The 15,729-nt window shown below is 52.2% G+C and overlaps 1 protein-coding gene across 1 annotated transcript; it reads right to left on the bottom strand.

Annotated features, from left to right (window-relative positions):
* Nucleotides 1–7,201: 7,201 nt before the first annotated feature.
* NAGA (alpha-N-acetylgalactosaminidase) lies at nt 7,202–14,994 on the bottom strand. The gene is made up of 10 exons (XM_037160635.2): nt 14,900–14,994; nt 14,397–14,488; nt 13,442–13,577; nt 12,796–12,967; nt 12,174–12,351; nt 11,744–11,838; nt 10,840–11,001; nt 9,414–9,611; nt 8,330–8,473; nt 7,202–7,833 (listed from the first exon to the last, which is right to left on the bottom strand). Exons 2-10 carry the CDS (start codon nt 14,410–14,412, stop codon nt 7,699–7,701), a joined length of 1,236 nt encoding a protein of 411 aa, XP_037016530.2. The 5' UTR covers nt 14,413–14,488; nt 14,900–14,994; the 3' UTR covers nt 7,202–7,698.
* Between the last annotated feature and the right edge of the window lie 735 nt (nt 14,995–15,729).

Here is a 15,729-nt window from a genome sequence, read left to right as displayed (position 1 = left end):
GAATTAGTTTTGTTTGACAAGCCGTTAGAGAGAATTAGAAATTAAAATTTCAGATTTTACAGAAAGCTGTCCCCTGTCTGGCTGGTTGAGTTGAGCGCTCCCGAAGGCAGTTATATTTCACCTCTTCCCACCTCACAGCCATGCTCGTATGTTGACACCGGCCTTAGCTGCCTCTGGCAAGGCGGCCTCATAGCACTCATCTGCTTTAAAGGCCTTTGAGTGAGCAAACAGTTAATACTATCCTTGGGTGCCAGGCGATGTGCTAAGGCACTTCATAAACATATCTCACTTTTTAAAATTTATTTATTTTTAGACATGGGAAGGGAGGGGGAGAGAGAGGGAGAGAAGCATCAGTGTGTGGTTGCCTGTCACACGCCCTCCACCAGAGACCTGGCCAACATCCCAGGCATGTGCCCTGACTGAGAATCAAACTGGTGACCCTTTGGTTCCCAGGCCGGTGCTCTATCCACTGACCCACACCAGCCAGGGCCATAAGCAATCTCACTTAATCCCTTACTTAATCCAGTGAAGTGAGCACTGTTAATAGCTTTATTTTACAGCTAAGCATACTGAAGCTTGGAGACCTTAGGTAGCCAGCACATTCACAACTATTGAGCTGTGGCGGCAGGACTTGAACCTGGGCTGGCCCCAGAGCCTGGGACTCTTAACCTCTGGCTGAGGAACCTGCTCCCCGGCACATTCTTTTGTCTCAGGAACCAAACAGTAGGAGGCGTTTCCAGTGCATGTAGTGGCCTGATCCTCTCCACACATCTGTGAGGTCCTGGTGAGTGCGAGTCCCTTTTCCTGCTGCAGACTTGATCCCTGGTGGTCAGAGGGCCTTGAAAATCGATGGTGTCAGAGGTGGTAGATCAGACAAGGGCTCAGATTTCTCCTGAGATCAGAAGATTGGTTCCAGGTCTTCTGCTGCAGTGTAACTGAAGTATGGGGGCTGCTAGGAGCCAGACACCAGCTGTTCTTGAGCCAGCGCAGCTGGCCCAGGAAAGAGAGAACCCTGAGATCTTTGAGAATGTCATGGCCTCGTGGCCACACCCCCTCATCACAGCCCCAGACCTGAGGGCTCCACTGCATTCATCGCCTTAGTGATGCCCCCTGAGTAGAGGGTGCTTACAAGGGATGGAGGGTGAAGACTTTTAGAAGGGCAGTAATTATGTGAATTGGCCGGCCCATTTATTAGCTATTTGTTTGTGCCGAGCACCCTGACAGGCACTTTACATGAAAAATTTAGCAAGGAGAGTGCTTGAACCCCAATCTCGTGATGAAGAAATGGGCTGAGAGGGAAGCAAATTGCCTAAGGCAAACAGCTGGCTAGTAAATGGCAGGGCAGGATCTGAACGTGGGTTTCCCTTCTCATTCACACACGCATTTACCGAGTGCCTTTTATGTGCTGTTTCCACGTGCTTGGGAGATCAGTGACCAAAACAGACAAAAATTCCCACTCTCGTGGCACTTACATTCTAGTAATACTAAGATGCAGTCAGTATACATTGTGTTATATGATATAACTGAGCGTATCATGTTCAAACTGCGGGAAAAGCAAAGACAGAGATGTTGGTAAAAGCTATAAAAAAGCATAGAACAAAGTAAGGAAGATTAGGAGTGTTTGGCAGAGGGAGCAGTTCGCAATAGCACCTCGGGGAGAAGGTAAGATTTGAGTGAAGATTTGAAGGCTAAAGTTGGTGACGAAACTAGCCATGCAGACCCGGAGAGAGTGGTCCAGGCGGAGGGAGCGGCTAGTGTAAAGGCAGCTTAATTCCAAGGTGCCTTCCCTTCCACCCAGTGCCTAAAAACACAGATGACTATGAGAAGACTCCTGTTCTCCAGGAAGGAAAACCTGTAAACAGATCGTAAGATGACCAGAGTGCGGAAGAATTGGTTTGAATAAAACAGCTTGGCGCTGGAGACTGATCTCTGGTCCTCGTCAGAGAACGGGCCTCCTTCCTGCCTACGTCCTGAGGATCAAAGAAGCTACAGTAACCAAAGAGTCTGGGGTCACCCTGGTTTTACACCCTCGATTAAAGTCTGCTTGTTGTTGCACACCTCTGCTGTGGCCTTGGTCTCTGTTTCTGAAGGCATCTGTGATATGCATGGCCTGGTGCTGGTCCCTCGGGACTGCCCAGTAGGGCAGCTTGGAAGTGCCCGGGCTCTCAGCTTCCTGGCTGGGCTCTGCCCTGTCCTGCTTCAATCATTCATTATCTGATTCCGAGAGAGAAGGATCTTTCCCGTGCTGAAGCCTCGGGCCGAAGTGCACCTTGATGGAGCACTTGCCTAAGTTGGGGAAGCCTGTTCTCCAACTTTCTATGGAGAAGAGGCCCCGAATAAACCACTGTGAGAGCGTGCGAGCCGACCCCTCTGCTGTGCTACCCGACACTGTGCTCTGGGTTTCATGAGGATCAGTTGGGGTCAAGTACTTACTGAGGCTGTTCCGTGCCAACCCTATGTTCTGAGGAATGTCGTCAAGCAGGTCACAGATCGCTCCAATGATAGACAATTTCATTACATTTTGCAAGTGTCTGCCCTGTCCTGGAACCCACTCACCCCCAAAATATAGGATGAGAACAGGTGGGTACTTCACCCTCTGTGTGGTTCCTCTGGGGAGTTGTGTGCTCCCTTCCTGTTGGCTTGCTCCGATGGTCTTTTCCTGGTCCTCAGCCCTGTTTGGGCCTTGGATAACATTTTGGGAATCATTTTGGAAATATTTATGCTCAAGCTTGGGCTTTTCCCTTGGACCCAATTCTGGCATTAGCTCTCTGGCTTTTCCCTGTGACCAATAAGAGAGAGGGACACTCCTAGTTTCTGACAGAAGTGCTATGACAGAGTCTGCACAGGGCTCAGGGAAGGATTCTGTCCACTTCTGGAGAAGGGGATGTCTGCGTTGTGTTTTTTTTTTAAGATTTTGTTTATTAATTTTTCAGCAGAGGGGAAGGGAAGGAGAAAAAGAGGGACAGAAACATCAATGTGTGGTTGCCTCTCACGCACCCCCAATGAGGGACCTGGCCTGCAACCCAGGCATGAGCCCTGACTGGGAATTGAACTGGCGGCCTTTTGGTTCGCAGGCCGGCACTCCTTCCACTGAGCCTCACCAGCCAGGGCTGAATTGTTTTGATGTAGAATTCCGTGTCCAGTGAAATCACCCTTCAAGAATGAAGAAGTACTTTATCAGGCAAAGAAATAATAAATAACGAGGGCATTTGTCACCAGCGGAGCTGCCCCTCAAGCACTTTTAAAAGTTCTTCAGAGAAAGAAATTGATATAATCAGAAGGTTGATCTCCATGAGGAAAGGAGGAGTATTAGAGGAGGAATAAAGGTAAGATGAAATCTTTTATTCTTTTTTTAAAATTTAATTTATTTATCCATACAAGAGAAGGGAAGGAGAGAGGGAGAGAAACATCAATATATGGTTGCTTCTTGTGCATCCCCTGCTGGGACCTGGCCTGCAACCCAGGCATGTGCCCTGATGGGGAATTGAACCGCGATCTTTTGGTTCGCAGGCCCGTGCTCAATCTGCTGAGCTACACCAGCCAGGACAAAATCTTTTATTCTTAGACTAACAGATGATAGTTTGTTCAAATAATTGCAGCAACAGTGTACTTAGTGGTATAGTTAATGGATAAGTGAAATAAATGACAGCAATTTTTTAAAGAGAATGGAAGAGTTGGAAATACTGTTAAGAGGTACTCGCTCTATTTGTGAAACAGCGTAACACTACTCGAAAGTGGACTTTGGGCCCAGCTGTAAATGTGTATCACAAACTCCAGGGCAACCACACAAAAAAGGAGAAAATAGTACAGATAAAGTAAGAGAGGAGAGAAAATACAATCATATAAAATGCTTAATTAAAACTAGAGAAGGCAGAAAAAGAGGGCAAAAAGAAAAAATATATGTATGAGCACAATGGATAGAAAACAGTAGAATAGCCCTGGCTGGGTGGCTCAGTTGGTTAAAGCACCAACAGCATTGCAGTCAGGACACATCCTAGTGTGTGGGTTCAATCCCCAGTGTGGGTGTGTACAGTAGACAGCTGACCAGTGTTTCTCTCTCTCCCTTCCCCTCTCACTAAAATCAATAAAAACATCTCCTTGGGTGAGGATTTTTAAAAACAATAAAACATATGCTAGCTATTGATCTAACCATATCAATAATCATTTTAAATACCAGTGGTCTAAATAGACAAATCAAAAGACAGACACTATGAGAGTGGACTAAAAAAGAAGAAAAGACCCAACCATATATTGTCCACAAGAAACCTACTTACATGTAAAGACACATATAGGTTAAGAGGAAAGCAATAGAAAAGAACTCGGGATATGAATTGGACAACAATGTGAATATACTTAATATCACGGGACTATACAGTTAAAAATGGTTAAGATGGTAAATGTTATATGTACTTTATCAGTTTTCTCAAAAGAGAAAAGGAATGAAAAAATATATTTTGCTAACAAATCAAAAAGAAATCTGAATAACTGTTAATTTTAAACAAAACTGATTTTTTAAAAATGAAGAACAGTAATGAGAAATGGGAGCATTATATAATGATAAAAAGAACGATTTTTAATGCATGCGAACCTAACAGAGATCCAGAACATGGGAGGCAAACACAGAGAACGACAAGGAGAAATGGATAAAGCCACTGTGCAGCTGGAGAATTCAACACTCCCCTCTCTCTGTAACTGACAGGCCCAGCGGGTAGATGTTCGGGGAGGTCATAGTGGAACTAAACAGCAGTAGCAAACTCTGTCTAACTGACATTTATAAAATACATCATCTGACAAGAGCAGAAGACTCATTCTTCTCAAGCTCATATAGACCATTCACTAAGGTAGACCAAATTGTGAAACGCAGGCTCTCTCACCTGGGGGCGATTGTCTAAGACAGCATTCTCCAGCATCTCCCAGACGGTGGCTGAGGGGCTGGAGCCGGCTCATAAGCCACTGCAGGGTCCTCGGGAAGAAACAAAGTCTGTATGTCCATTACATGACCCAGGGGTAGGCAAGACTTGTCCCGGGTCCCTAGGGATATAGTGCTGGGTCTCACAGCTGCCACAGGCACGTTTGTCCTTGGACGGATGCCAAAGAGTGGTTGACTGGGGGATACACGAGGGACATCTTATTTAGCCCTGCTGCTGACATCACCACACCTTTCAAATTCCTGCTCCTTACCCTGAATACAGAGGGCAGTCTCCCTTCTCGTGTTCACCCTTTTATGGATGGAAGTGGCCTGGAGAAGAGTGAGGCTGGCTCTGGTCCTGGAGACACCTGATGTTCAGGTAAGGAGGGCAGAAAAGTTTGCATAGCATTGAATGGGAGAAAAGGAAAACTACTGTGTTGTTTTGCATTATGCCAGGAGTCTGGAAAAAGAAGAGTGGAGCAGGAATCAATTCTGATCGCCAACAGTGGCGCCTAGAATATCCATTCCTAGCACCACTGAATTCTATCCTCCTTCATTCCTCCTCCCGGGCGTCCCAGGGGCTAGAAGGTGTGCGCTTCGGGACTGGATTCCCCTCATCTTTGTGTGTGTTGTTGCATCCTGGGCACGTGACCCAGGCACGTGCCCTGACTGGGAGTCGAACTGGGACCTTTCGCTTTGTGGGAAGAGGCCCAACCAACTGAGTTATGCTGGTCAGGGCTCTTTGCCCATTTAGGTTATTTCTTTTTATTATTGTTTTGAGAGTTCTTTATGTATTTCAAACAGAAGCCCCTTACCAGAAATACGAATTGCAAATATTTTCTATTGTGTGGGTTGTCTCTACTCTTTTCAATCTGGGAAAATTATAATTACAAATTTCCCTCTGATCACTACTTTCACTCCTGCATTTTGATATGTTGTTTTAATATTTTTTGGTATGTTGTCTATTGATTTCAGTTGATCTCAAAGTATTTTGTATGTGATGTATGATGAGTCGCTTCTGTCTCGTTGCTTTAAAAAATTCTCCCTTTGTCTTTTGAGAGTTTGAATATGATGTGTCTGGGAATGGATCTCACTGAGTTTATCCTTTTAGGAGCTCATTGACCTTCTTGGATGTGTAGATTTGTCACCAGCCCTGGGTGGTGTGGCTCAGTGGATTGAGCGCTGGCCTGTGAACAAAAGGGTTGCTGGTTTGATTCCCAGTAGGGGCACATGCCTGGGTTGTGGGCTGGGTCCCCAGTGGGGGGCGTGCGAGAGGCAACCACACATTGATGTTTCTCTCCCTCTCTTTCTCCCTCCCTTCCCCTCTAAAAATAAAAATTTTAAATATAAATATATATGTATATATATAGTATATACTTGACAAAAATATATATTTGCCATCAAATATGGAAGATTTGAGCCATTATTTTTCCGAATATCCTTTCTGCCCTTTCTTCTTTATCTGTATGTTGGTATGTTGCACGGTGTCCCATGAGCCTCTGAGCGTTTTTCTTCTTCTTTCTACTCCTCAGGTTAATCCCAGCAGGTCCATATTCAAGTTTGCTGGCTTCCATCAGGGAAGCCAGGTGCCTTGTCTCAGCTAAAGGAAGAGGGCTTAGGAAATAGGAACCCAAGGAAGGCAGTCAAGAACATACTATTCTTTTACTTGAAAAAGGAGGAACAGGAAATGTGTTCTAAAACACAGAGACCCTAGACTTTTCTTGGACACAGCTGGGGGATTTGAACCTCCTCGGCAGCCAGGTTAGGAGGGGAGACACTAGGGGAGAGGACAAGCTGCAGGGGCCCTGTGGGAGAAGGCAGCGCTGAAACCCCTCATCGGCACCCAGCCCCGGAGAACCACTGAATGAAGCGCTGTCAGGAAAGGTGGGATGAGCTGAAAGGTGTGTAAGACAACAGTGCAAACTTCCTTAGCTGATCGGGGCCTTGCACATGCAGCGGAGGGGCAGGTGAGAGTGGTGATCATGGCCAGCAAAGCCTGGAATGTCTGAATGCCGGGGGGGGGGGGGGGGGATGCGCAAGATGAAGGGCCTGGGACCATTGCTGCTCTGCCTCGCCGTGCTGTCCCCACTACCACCACCGTGTTGGGCAGAGCAGGGATGGCTCCCCGGCAAGAGGCAAGTCTGAACTGTAGTCTGCAGGTCACTTCGGAAAATGAGAGGCCAGAAGATGCCACACACCTTCCAGCTGGGGCAAGATGTAAAACCAGGACCCTGTGTACTGCCAGCGTCCGTAACTGAAGGCGCCCATGGCACCAGGTCCGTACTACACCTATGGGACTAAAGAACAGCTTTATTGATGACCCAGGGGAGCCAAGGCTACTCCCATGCAGTGTCAGCCTGCAAAGCCAACCACATGATGCGTGGAAGTTCCAGACAAGAGATCAGATCTCCACTCCTAATTTTGAGAAAAATTCCAAATCTTGATTTCAGAGTCAGTGAAAGGTCAGAGGCTAGAGTCCTGATGGGTACGAGTGCCCCTGCCTTGGGGGCTCAGGAGGCTGGCCGAGTTGTTCAGCAACATCTGTGCAGCCGTGCAGATGAGGTAAGAGGGCAGGAAGGCCACAGGAAAGTGCCCAAGACACGTTTCCAAGAGAGTTCATACCTGGGCAGAACATGGAACCTGGCCCTGAGATTGCACTTTGGGTCTGACGGGGTCGCTTGCCAAGCAGGCCTGGGTAGCAGGGAACCCTGCCTACTGGCCCTCGGCAAGCCAAGGCTCCATGGTCAGGTTCAGTGGTGCTGCTGCAGCCTATCACACGTCTCGGCTCCTCACAGCTGGGGTACCTCCAGCTTCCTCACAGGATACAGGTACCACATCACCACCCCTGAAGGATTGATGGTCACTGTGAAAGTGGTCTCAGCCTGGAGGCCGCTGATGACACTACCAGTGTAGACGTCCTGGGCCTGCAGCGGGGAGGGACATAAACAATGCCACCATATGAGTGGCCATGCAGAGGGTCCTCAGAGGACGTAGAAGGCTGGACTTCGGCCTGTCTGTGCTGGGCCTCCAGTGTGCCCTACACAAGTGGGAGCCCTGAGTCTCCCATTGTTACTTCCCCACTGGCACAGCCACCAGATGCCCAAACACAGGCAGTGCTGACAGCCCAGCCCCCAGACAATCCGAGTAACGTGCCGGCAAGGACTGGCCAGTGAGGGGAGGAGCGTGGCCTCAGCGGGGAATGGAACTCGTTTATACCCAGGAGTTCTGCTTGCATAGCTGGAAGGTACCGGTGCAGAGGACGGCACCAGCCACGGCCCTCAGTGCCTGCTGCTGCCCCATGGGCACCTGACACAGAACCCAAGGCCCATGGCTTAGAGGAGGCCATGCGTGAGTGGGGACCACCCCCAGCAATGCTCTCCCAGGGAAACAAAAGGCACTTGCTGCCGGCAGAGCACTCACCTCGTACGAGCTGGAGCTGCTGAAGTTGAGCTGGGCCAGGGAGGAGTGGAAGCGATAAGGCATATCCACCCTGCGGCTGAAGAAGACTAAGGCGTAGGCATCACCGGCCAGGGGCCGCAGGAACACTTCGATGGAGGATTTGTTCTGCGCACAGAAGGTGGCTGCTGGCTGGGGTCCCTGCTTAGGTGGGCCCTGAAGTCCCCTTCCTGCCTCCCACCCCCAGCCCACAGTTTTGTCATGCAAAAACTTGGGGAGGATACCACAGCCCTCCAGCACCCCAACTTCTCTCAGTCTACCTTCCTTCCTTCCCTGACTCAGCATATGCTCCCCTACACTTAGTCGGTGCCAGGACACACAGACAATGCTGCACGAGGTCCTGCTTCAGAGAGCTCTGCGTATGATCGGAGGGGACAGACAGGGACAGCTGCTGCACTGGAGTGGAGGGCACTGGCCAGTGGGGCTGATCACTCTGCCCTGGGCAGCCAGGAGCATGAACCCCCAGCCCCCAGAAGTCCCTGGCCTGGCAGGCATTAGTTACCTCTGTGGGCCTCACCAGTTCCAAAGGTGTGTGCTATAGGTGTGTAGAGTTCTTTTTACTAGAGATGAAAGGGTTTGTGTAAAGAGCACACACTTTGGGGTGACACTGTTGGAATCAAGTACAATTGCTCTGTTTACCAATTGTGGGGCCTTGAGCTGAAGTTACTTGGACTTCATTTGTAAAACAGGGAAGGAGATCTACCTTCTGAGAAAACAGATCTAGAATGCCCAGCACACAGCGGGTGGTCAGTAAACAGTAGATGCCATGGTGAGTAAGGGTCGTGTTCCTTGGATCAAACAACTAAATGCTGCAGGGAAGCCCCTGCACAGTTCTCTGCCAGGCAACTTCCTAGTGGGGAGGCACACTGTTCCCAGTGCACAGCACGGACACGTCTCCCTCCCCGTCTCCCATGCGCTCTCGGCCTGCTCTCAGCCAGGGAAGTGCGGACAGTTGGAGTAGTACCCAGCAGAGCCTTCAACTCAACAGCCGTGTTTTCAGGGAAGTCTAGCCCCCCAGCCTCCCTCCCTTTTCCCCACACCCCAGTACCTTGAGAATCCTGCGTCCCTGGATGCCTAAGGGATCCTGGTTGATTTTGATCATGAGTGGATTCTGCAGAATGTCCATGTTCTGGGCAGAGATGGTGCGCAGGTCTGTGGACATGAAGAGGGGAGCTGCCAGCACTGTCCACAGGGCCATCTGGGCCCGGGCTTGCTCGAAGCTGAGGCCGAAGTTCCCAATGAGCAGCTAGGGGCAGAGGAGAGGAGCAGTCAGCCCTTCTCTCTTTAGGGAGGAGGTCACGGGGAGCCAAGCTTATAGCTGAGGCAAGAGAAGAAGATGGTGATGGGAAGGATGGCCACGCGTGGGAGCCTGGTTTGGCAAACACCATTCCCCAGCAGTGTGGCCTCGGGATAAGTGGAGTCACTTTGCATCTGAGCCTCAGCTCTCTTTATTCACCCCCAAATAGGGGGACTTGTCATGTCATAGATTATTCAAGGTGTTGCTGAAGGCATTTGTAAGCCTAAACATGCAAGTCCAGAAACCCAGGGAGGTAGGATAGGAAACCGGGACCAGAGCCAGACAGAGTCCCTGCTTCTGCCAGTGACCACCCAGCTGCCCTACCCACAGCTGAGCCGGGGTAACGAACCCAGACGGGACAGAAATGATTACTGCTCACACCGCTGTTACCTACTAGGTGACACCAGTTTAAGCACTGTGCATGTGCCCAGCATTTGAAAGGGTCGTCCACTTCATACTCAAAACCACCCTCTATAAGGGAACTAGTGTTACTGTTCCCTGACAAAACAGGCACACAGAACATTAAGTCACTTTCCCAAACTGCATGGCAGAGCAGGAGCTAGTGTTCTGACGCGGGTCAATTCCTGTTTCTCCAGATGCCCCACCATCTAGCGGAGTATTTGTACTGGTAGTAAACACTTGACTAAATGAAGAGATAGCAATAAAACTATAAGACAAATTGCAAAAATATTTAAGTCACCAGGGCTATGACTGGGGTGGGTACAAGGGGCCAGTTCTGCCTGTGGACGCCCTGCAGGCACAAAACTGTACCAGGCACTGAAAGAAGAGTCAAGGGCTGGGTGAGGGCAGGCTAGGGAGGGGCCGGCAAGAAAGCGTGGAACATTCACGTTCTTCACCCTGCAGAGGAAGAACGTCTCACACAAGAGTCACTACAGACCAAGTTCTCAAGTTTCAAGCATCAGAAATGCCTGGGAAGATTGTCAACAATGGGCATTCCCAGGCCCCCCTCAACATTCTGATCCAAATGGGGGGGGGCCTGGGAACAGAATTGTAAATAAACTCTGAAGTAAGTCAAATGCAGCTGGTTCGAGGACACAGTTCAAAGACACTGATCTAGAACTTGGCAGTGAGTGACCTGTTAGAGGGCACAGGGCAGTGGGGAGCAGGTCCACCATGGGTGGTGGGCCTCGGGACATCCCCCTCCATGTTGGTGTACCATGTCTGGGTCGTTCCAGTGCCCAGGGCCTGCCACCGGCTGCAGTATGTCCTGATTGTCCACAAACCAGTCCAGGATGGACAGCACGCTACTCCAGGAGTCCTGGATGTCGTCATAGTTGCGCCAGAGGTTGCAGGTGTCTGCCAGCAGGCTGTAGTTCACCTGGATGTCAGAGGAGGTGGAGTCCAGCACCAGAGTCACGCCCTGCTGCCTAGAGGCCTACACAGGGGCTGGGGAGGCTCAGCAGGAGACGGAGGTGGGGAAGGGGAGAGGACAGGCCCGAGCTTGTTCAGGGTAAGGAAGGCCTTGGAGGCTGGGGCCTCCTGCTCTGGGGCTGCCCAGGCCTCCACTCCATGCGTGCCGGTGCCAGAAGCCTACCCGGCCCTCCCCTGCCAGCTGGGGTCAAGCCCAGGAAACTGACCCAAGCTGGTGTACCGACACCATCCCTGCTGCATACGCACCCCGTGCCCTCACAGTGAGAGTCCCGCCCGCTGCCCGCATTCCGCCCCAGGTCTGCAAGTCTGATCCCATCCTTTCTAGTGTCCCAGGCGCTGAGGGGCCCCTGGTGAGGTGCCCACAAGGCCCTTCAGAGGCACGGCCCCACCTGCCTGTCCTCAGCGGCCTTCTGGATCTCCTAGCCCACTCAGGACAACCCAGATTCCGACCACTTGATGGCAGCTGTGGGTCGGCAGGTCACACATGGTTCCCATGCCTTCAGCCCACATAAGTGCCTCCTCTAAGACCCTAGGCTGGCTGAGGCCCCTCGGGGGCACTTAGGACCCTTTCTCCAGACCTACAAATCAGCCAAGTGGGCAACTACGGTGAGAGCAGCCCCGACTCTGCACAGGAGGTGAAGAGGCCAGGTGTGGAAAACACTGCCAGGAGGGTGCACGGAATGGCTTACCTTGGGGGGGAGGCCCCCTTCATAGGCTGGCCAGCTGCAGGAGAAGGCGATGGGGCGACCTGTGGCATTCAGGGCCGCAGCCATCATGGGGTACCCTGGAGGAGTATAACACCCACGTTTCAGGACTGAGGAGATGCAGGGGGCAGTCTGGGGCCTCAGCCCAGACCTTTCCCCACCAAATGTGAGGAAACAGGCTCAACAGAGGTGCTTCCCCCTGTACCCAAAGTTGCAAAGACTTCCTAGGTGGGGCATGGTGTCAACCCATCTTTTGGGGGCCTGGGAGCCAAGATCGCCCAGCCCCTTGGTGAGGGAAATTAGGAAACAGACAGACCATACAGACATATAAGCTCAGGCAAGTGGGCACTGGTAGGCCTCCCATGGCCACCCCTCCCTGTCTCCCTTATGGCCCCCAGACAGCTGCGGGACTCACCTTTGGCCTGTTCCTCTGGGGTCGAGAAGCAGCCATCCAGCTTCAGCATGTCCACCTTCCACTTGGCAAAAGTTTGAGCATCCTGAACCACCTTGTCTAGCGTGGTGCCTGGGTAACCCATGCAGGTGAAGTTGCCCAGGTCCTCATAGATACCCAGCTGCAGACCCAGGGAGTGAGCCTGCGGGGACAGCCAAGGACACTGGAGGTTCAGGCACACCTGACCAGACCCCAGTGAAACCTTCGCCGGTGCCCCAGTGCCCAAAGAAAAGGGTCCACACTTTTGGCCAGCCTCTGCAGACTACAGTCTGTCCCCTCCCTCCAACACACACACCTCCCGTGGGTTGTTTCGTGCCCCCAGGCCTTTGCTTCTTCTGCCATCCCCTCTGCCTTGCATGCCATCTTTGTGGTGTCAGCTCAAGAATTAACTCCTCTTCCAGAGAACTTCCTGAAATCCCTTGCTGGCTCTTACCCGCCACTGTGAGCCATACCCAGCTGTATCTTTATATTTCCCCCTCAGACTGAGTTCTCAAGCAGGGATTGTGGAAAGGGGGCCCTACATGGGGTGGGGTGGAAAGAGTCACCTGGCCCCCAGGCTGAGGGGCAGGGCTGGGGCAGAGCTCACATAGTCAGCCAGGAAGGCAATGCCACTGGGGAAGCGCTTGGGATCGGGCACCAGGTCGCCGTTGGCGTCACGCCCACCAATCCAGCAGTCGTCGATGTTAAGGTACGTGTAGCCCAGGTCCCGCCACCCGTCCTGTGCCAGCCGGTCGGCCATCTCCATGAAAAGCTGCTCACTGGAGAGAGGGGCAGGGGACGGAGCAGCTTAGTGGCCTAACTGTTCACCTTTCTCAGAGCTTCTCAGGTGCTCTGAGTGTGAGTCCAGGACTCTGGCTCGGCTGTCACCTGAAGACTAAGCCAGGTAACAACTATAAATGACAATAGGGATTGTGTTATGAGTCCTAAGCCATGTGAAGTTGAAAGGAATGGTCTGGCCACCTGGTCTAGGGGCAGGACTGAGCCAGGGGAAGCACCATGAGGTCTGGCCCTGCCTTACAATGACCTTTGAATTATCTCAGGGGTGGGCCCACTAGAAGGTACCCACAGCCTACAAGGCCTCACAGAGGCCCCAAGCAGGTCAGGCGTCCCAAAAGTGACCTATGACTGCAGTCTCTCTGGGATGAGAGGCAGGGCACTCTGGTCCTCTCCTCCCTGCCCCCACTCTGCAGGGTCTTGGGCAAAGCTTGCCAAGTGGTGTGGACCTTATTCACCTGATGCAGTTCTTTGGGTCCTCATCACAGTCAACGTTGCAGCGGAAGCGTTCCCAGGCCAGCCAGCCCATGGGTGGCTTCCGCAGGAGCCCGTTCTCCAGCACCAGCACCTGGTCCACCAGGGCCAGCAAGAGCACTGTAGGAGGGTCGGGGGGTGAGTACGAGTGACTCCCGTGGCCCCTGCCCTCACCGTCTACCTCCACACGCTGCTCAGCCCTGCAGAAGCTCCCAGCCTGCACACAAGAGGAACAATTCCTAGGCTTGGGGTGGAACTGGCCCTTCCTGCAACCCCTGGCTCCTGCATGCAGCAAGCAGGCTGATGGTGCCTGGACTAGGCAGTGTGTTTGAAGCCTGGGTCCTTACTTGCGGTTGTAGCCACAACAGTGTTAGAATTAGCAAAAACTAATGGCTGAGGTGATATCCTTTCTATACCCCGACCAGCTCCATCACACAGAACCTGACACTACACTGCAGCCAGATTCCAGGTCTCCTGAGTCTCATCCAGGATGTTTGTTCTCCATCACAGATCCCCAAGAAGCCTTAGAAGAGCTAAAGAGGCCAGGCGGGACCCCGCAGGCCGCATGCAGTCAGCTCTCCTGGGCGAGCCCTTTCCCTCTCGGGCCTCAGTTTCCTAATCTGTAAGATGGAGTTAATGTGCTGACTTCACAGGACTGTTCTCAGCACATGTTGTTATCACCTAAGAAGGAAGGGCCTCTGCACTGTGGGGGAGAGGGGATGAGGAAGAAAGAGACCCCTTCGGAGGGGAACTGATTCCTAAGTGGGGGGCATTTCCCTCTTTTCCACGCCCAGCTCCAAGAATAAGAGGAACCTGTCTCCCCACATCTCCACAGCACGGGAGGAGGCCCAGACACCAGAGGACTGGACTCCCCCCAGGTAGCCCCATTCCCAAGTGATCACCTACCCTCCCAAGGCCACACCCTTCCACGTAGGTTACCTGTCTTCCACAACATTGCGCTGGACTCAACGTCTCAGGACCTGACCAGATCTGCTCTGCTTTTACCAGCTGTATATGTTGGGTGTTGGAGGCTAAGAAACGTTAGAAAAGCACTGGAGTCACTACTGCCTGGCAGCCCTGCCACCTTCAACCCTGGGCATGGATCCCCAAGCCGCTCTCACTGTCCCCACTCCCTCCCCGGCCATCACTTCCCTTCTTCCTTCAAAAATACTAAACAAGGTTTCTTGGACTTTAGACCTTACCACTTTTGCAGTGCTGGGCGCCCCGAGAGTCAAGGGCAGCCCCCCCACCCCCCACCCCCCGCTCCGGGCCGGGGCCAAAGACAGGCAGGCAGCACTGGCTCCAGGACGTTCAGGAAGAGAGGCTCTAGGCCAAGACCAGGCTCCGGACTCTTGCCGGGTCCGACCCTCTGGCCGCCAAAGGCAGCAGGTCCAAGTCGCGGAAGGCCCACCCCAACTCCACAGCACCCCTTCCCCTCTCACCTGCCGACTCCCTCCGACCCGTAGCTGCTTCTGCTTCCAGAGCCGAGAACCGCTGCAATCACCACATTCTCCTACCGAGTTCCAGAGGGGCGGGCCTGACGGCGGTCAACCTTTCTGGTTAGAGCCTATCAGGATCCCCATAGCAACGTCGTGCCCCGCCCTCTATGCGCGGCACGCTCCCCGAACCTCCCAAAGCCCCACCCCCTTCGGGCTCGGGGAGCGGCGAGTCGAGAGACTAGTGGTGCTGCTTGCCCTGTCTAGCCTAGGTCCCCTGAGGCTAGACATTTCTCATCTTCGGGTCCCAGTGTACAAGGTCAGTGCCTGGCACTCTGTAGGCGCTTGAGTACCTGCTAAGGACTTGGTTAAGAAGAAATGAGAGGGTGCCCCGAAATGTGGTCCATAGTAAACCTCTCAAAACTAGTAGCAGAAGACGAATAGGCCTGGGAAAAGAATTGGGGCGGGGGAAGCAAACCAGGCGCAGCTCTTGCAAAGCCAGGATGCTCTATTTTCCTATCGGACACCCGTTATGCTAGCCCAGGCACTCTGCATATTTCTTCCCAGTTTCATTGATCAAAACTTAATTGACCAACTACTAGGGCCAAACACTTTATTTCTGGCACTTTCACTCAGATGGGCACAGGCATCTCAAACATAACTGGCCCAAAAATCAAACACCTGCTCCCTTCCATAGCTCAGGTAATGGCACCTGTCCTTCTAGGTGCTCAGGTCAAAACCTGGGAGTCCTCCTTGCCTCCTGTTCCCCTCACTCTCCACATTCAGCCCCTTCACAAACCCTGTGTTCTCTGCCTTGAGAACGAATTCTGAATCTG

Source organism: Artibeus jamaicensis, unplaced genomic scaffold, assembly GCF_021234435.1.
Source record: "Artibeus jamaicensis isolate MK-2021 breed Jamaican fruit bat unplaced genomic scaffold, CSHL_Jam_final contig_233, whole genome shotgun sequence".
Lineage (NCBI taxonomy): Eukaryota > Metazoa > Chordata > Mammalia > Chiroptera > Phyllostomidae > Artibeus > Artibeus jamaicensis.
This window is presented reverse-complemented; position numbering and strand designations above follow the sequence as displayed.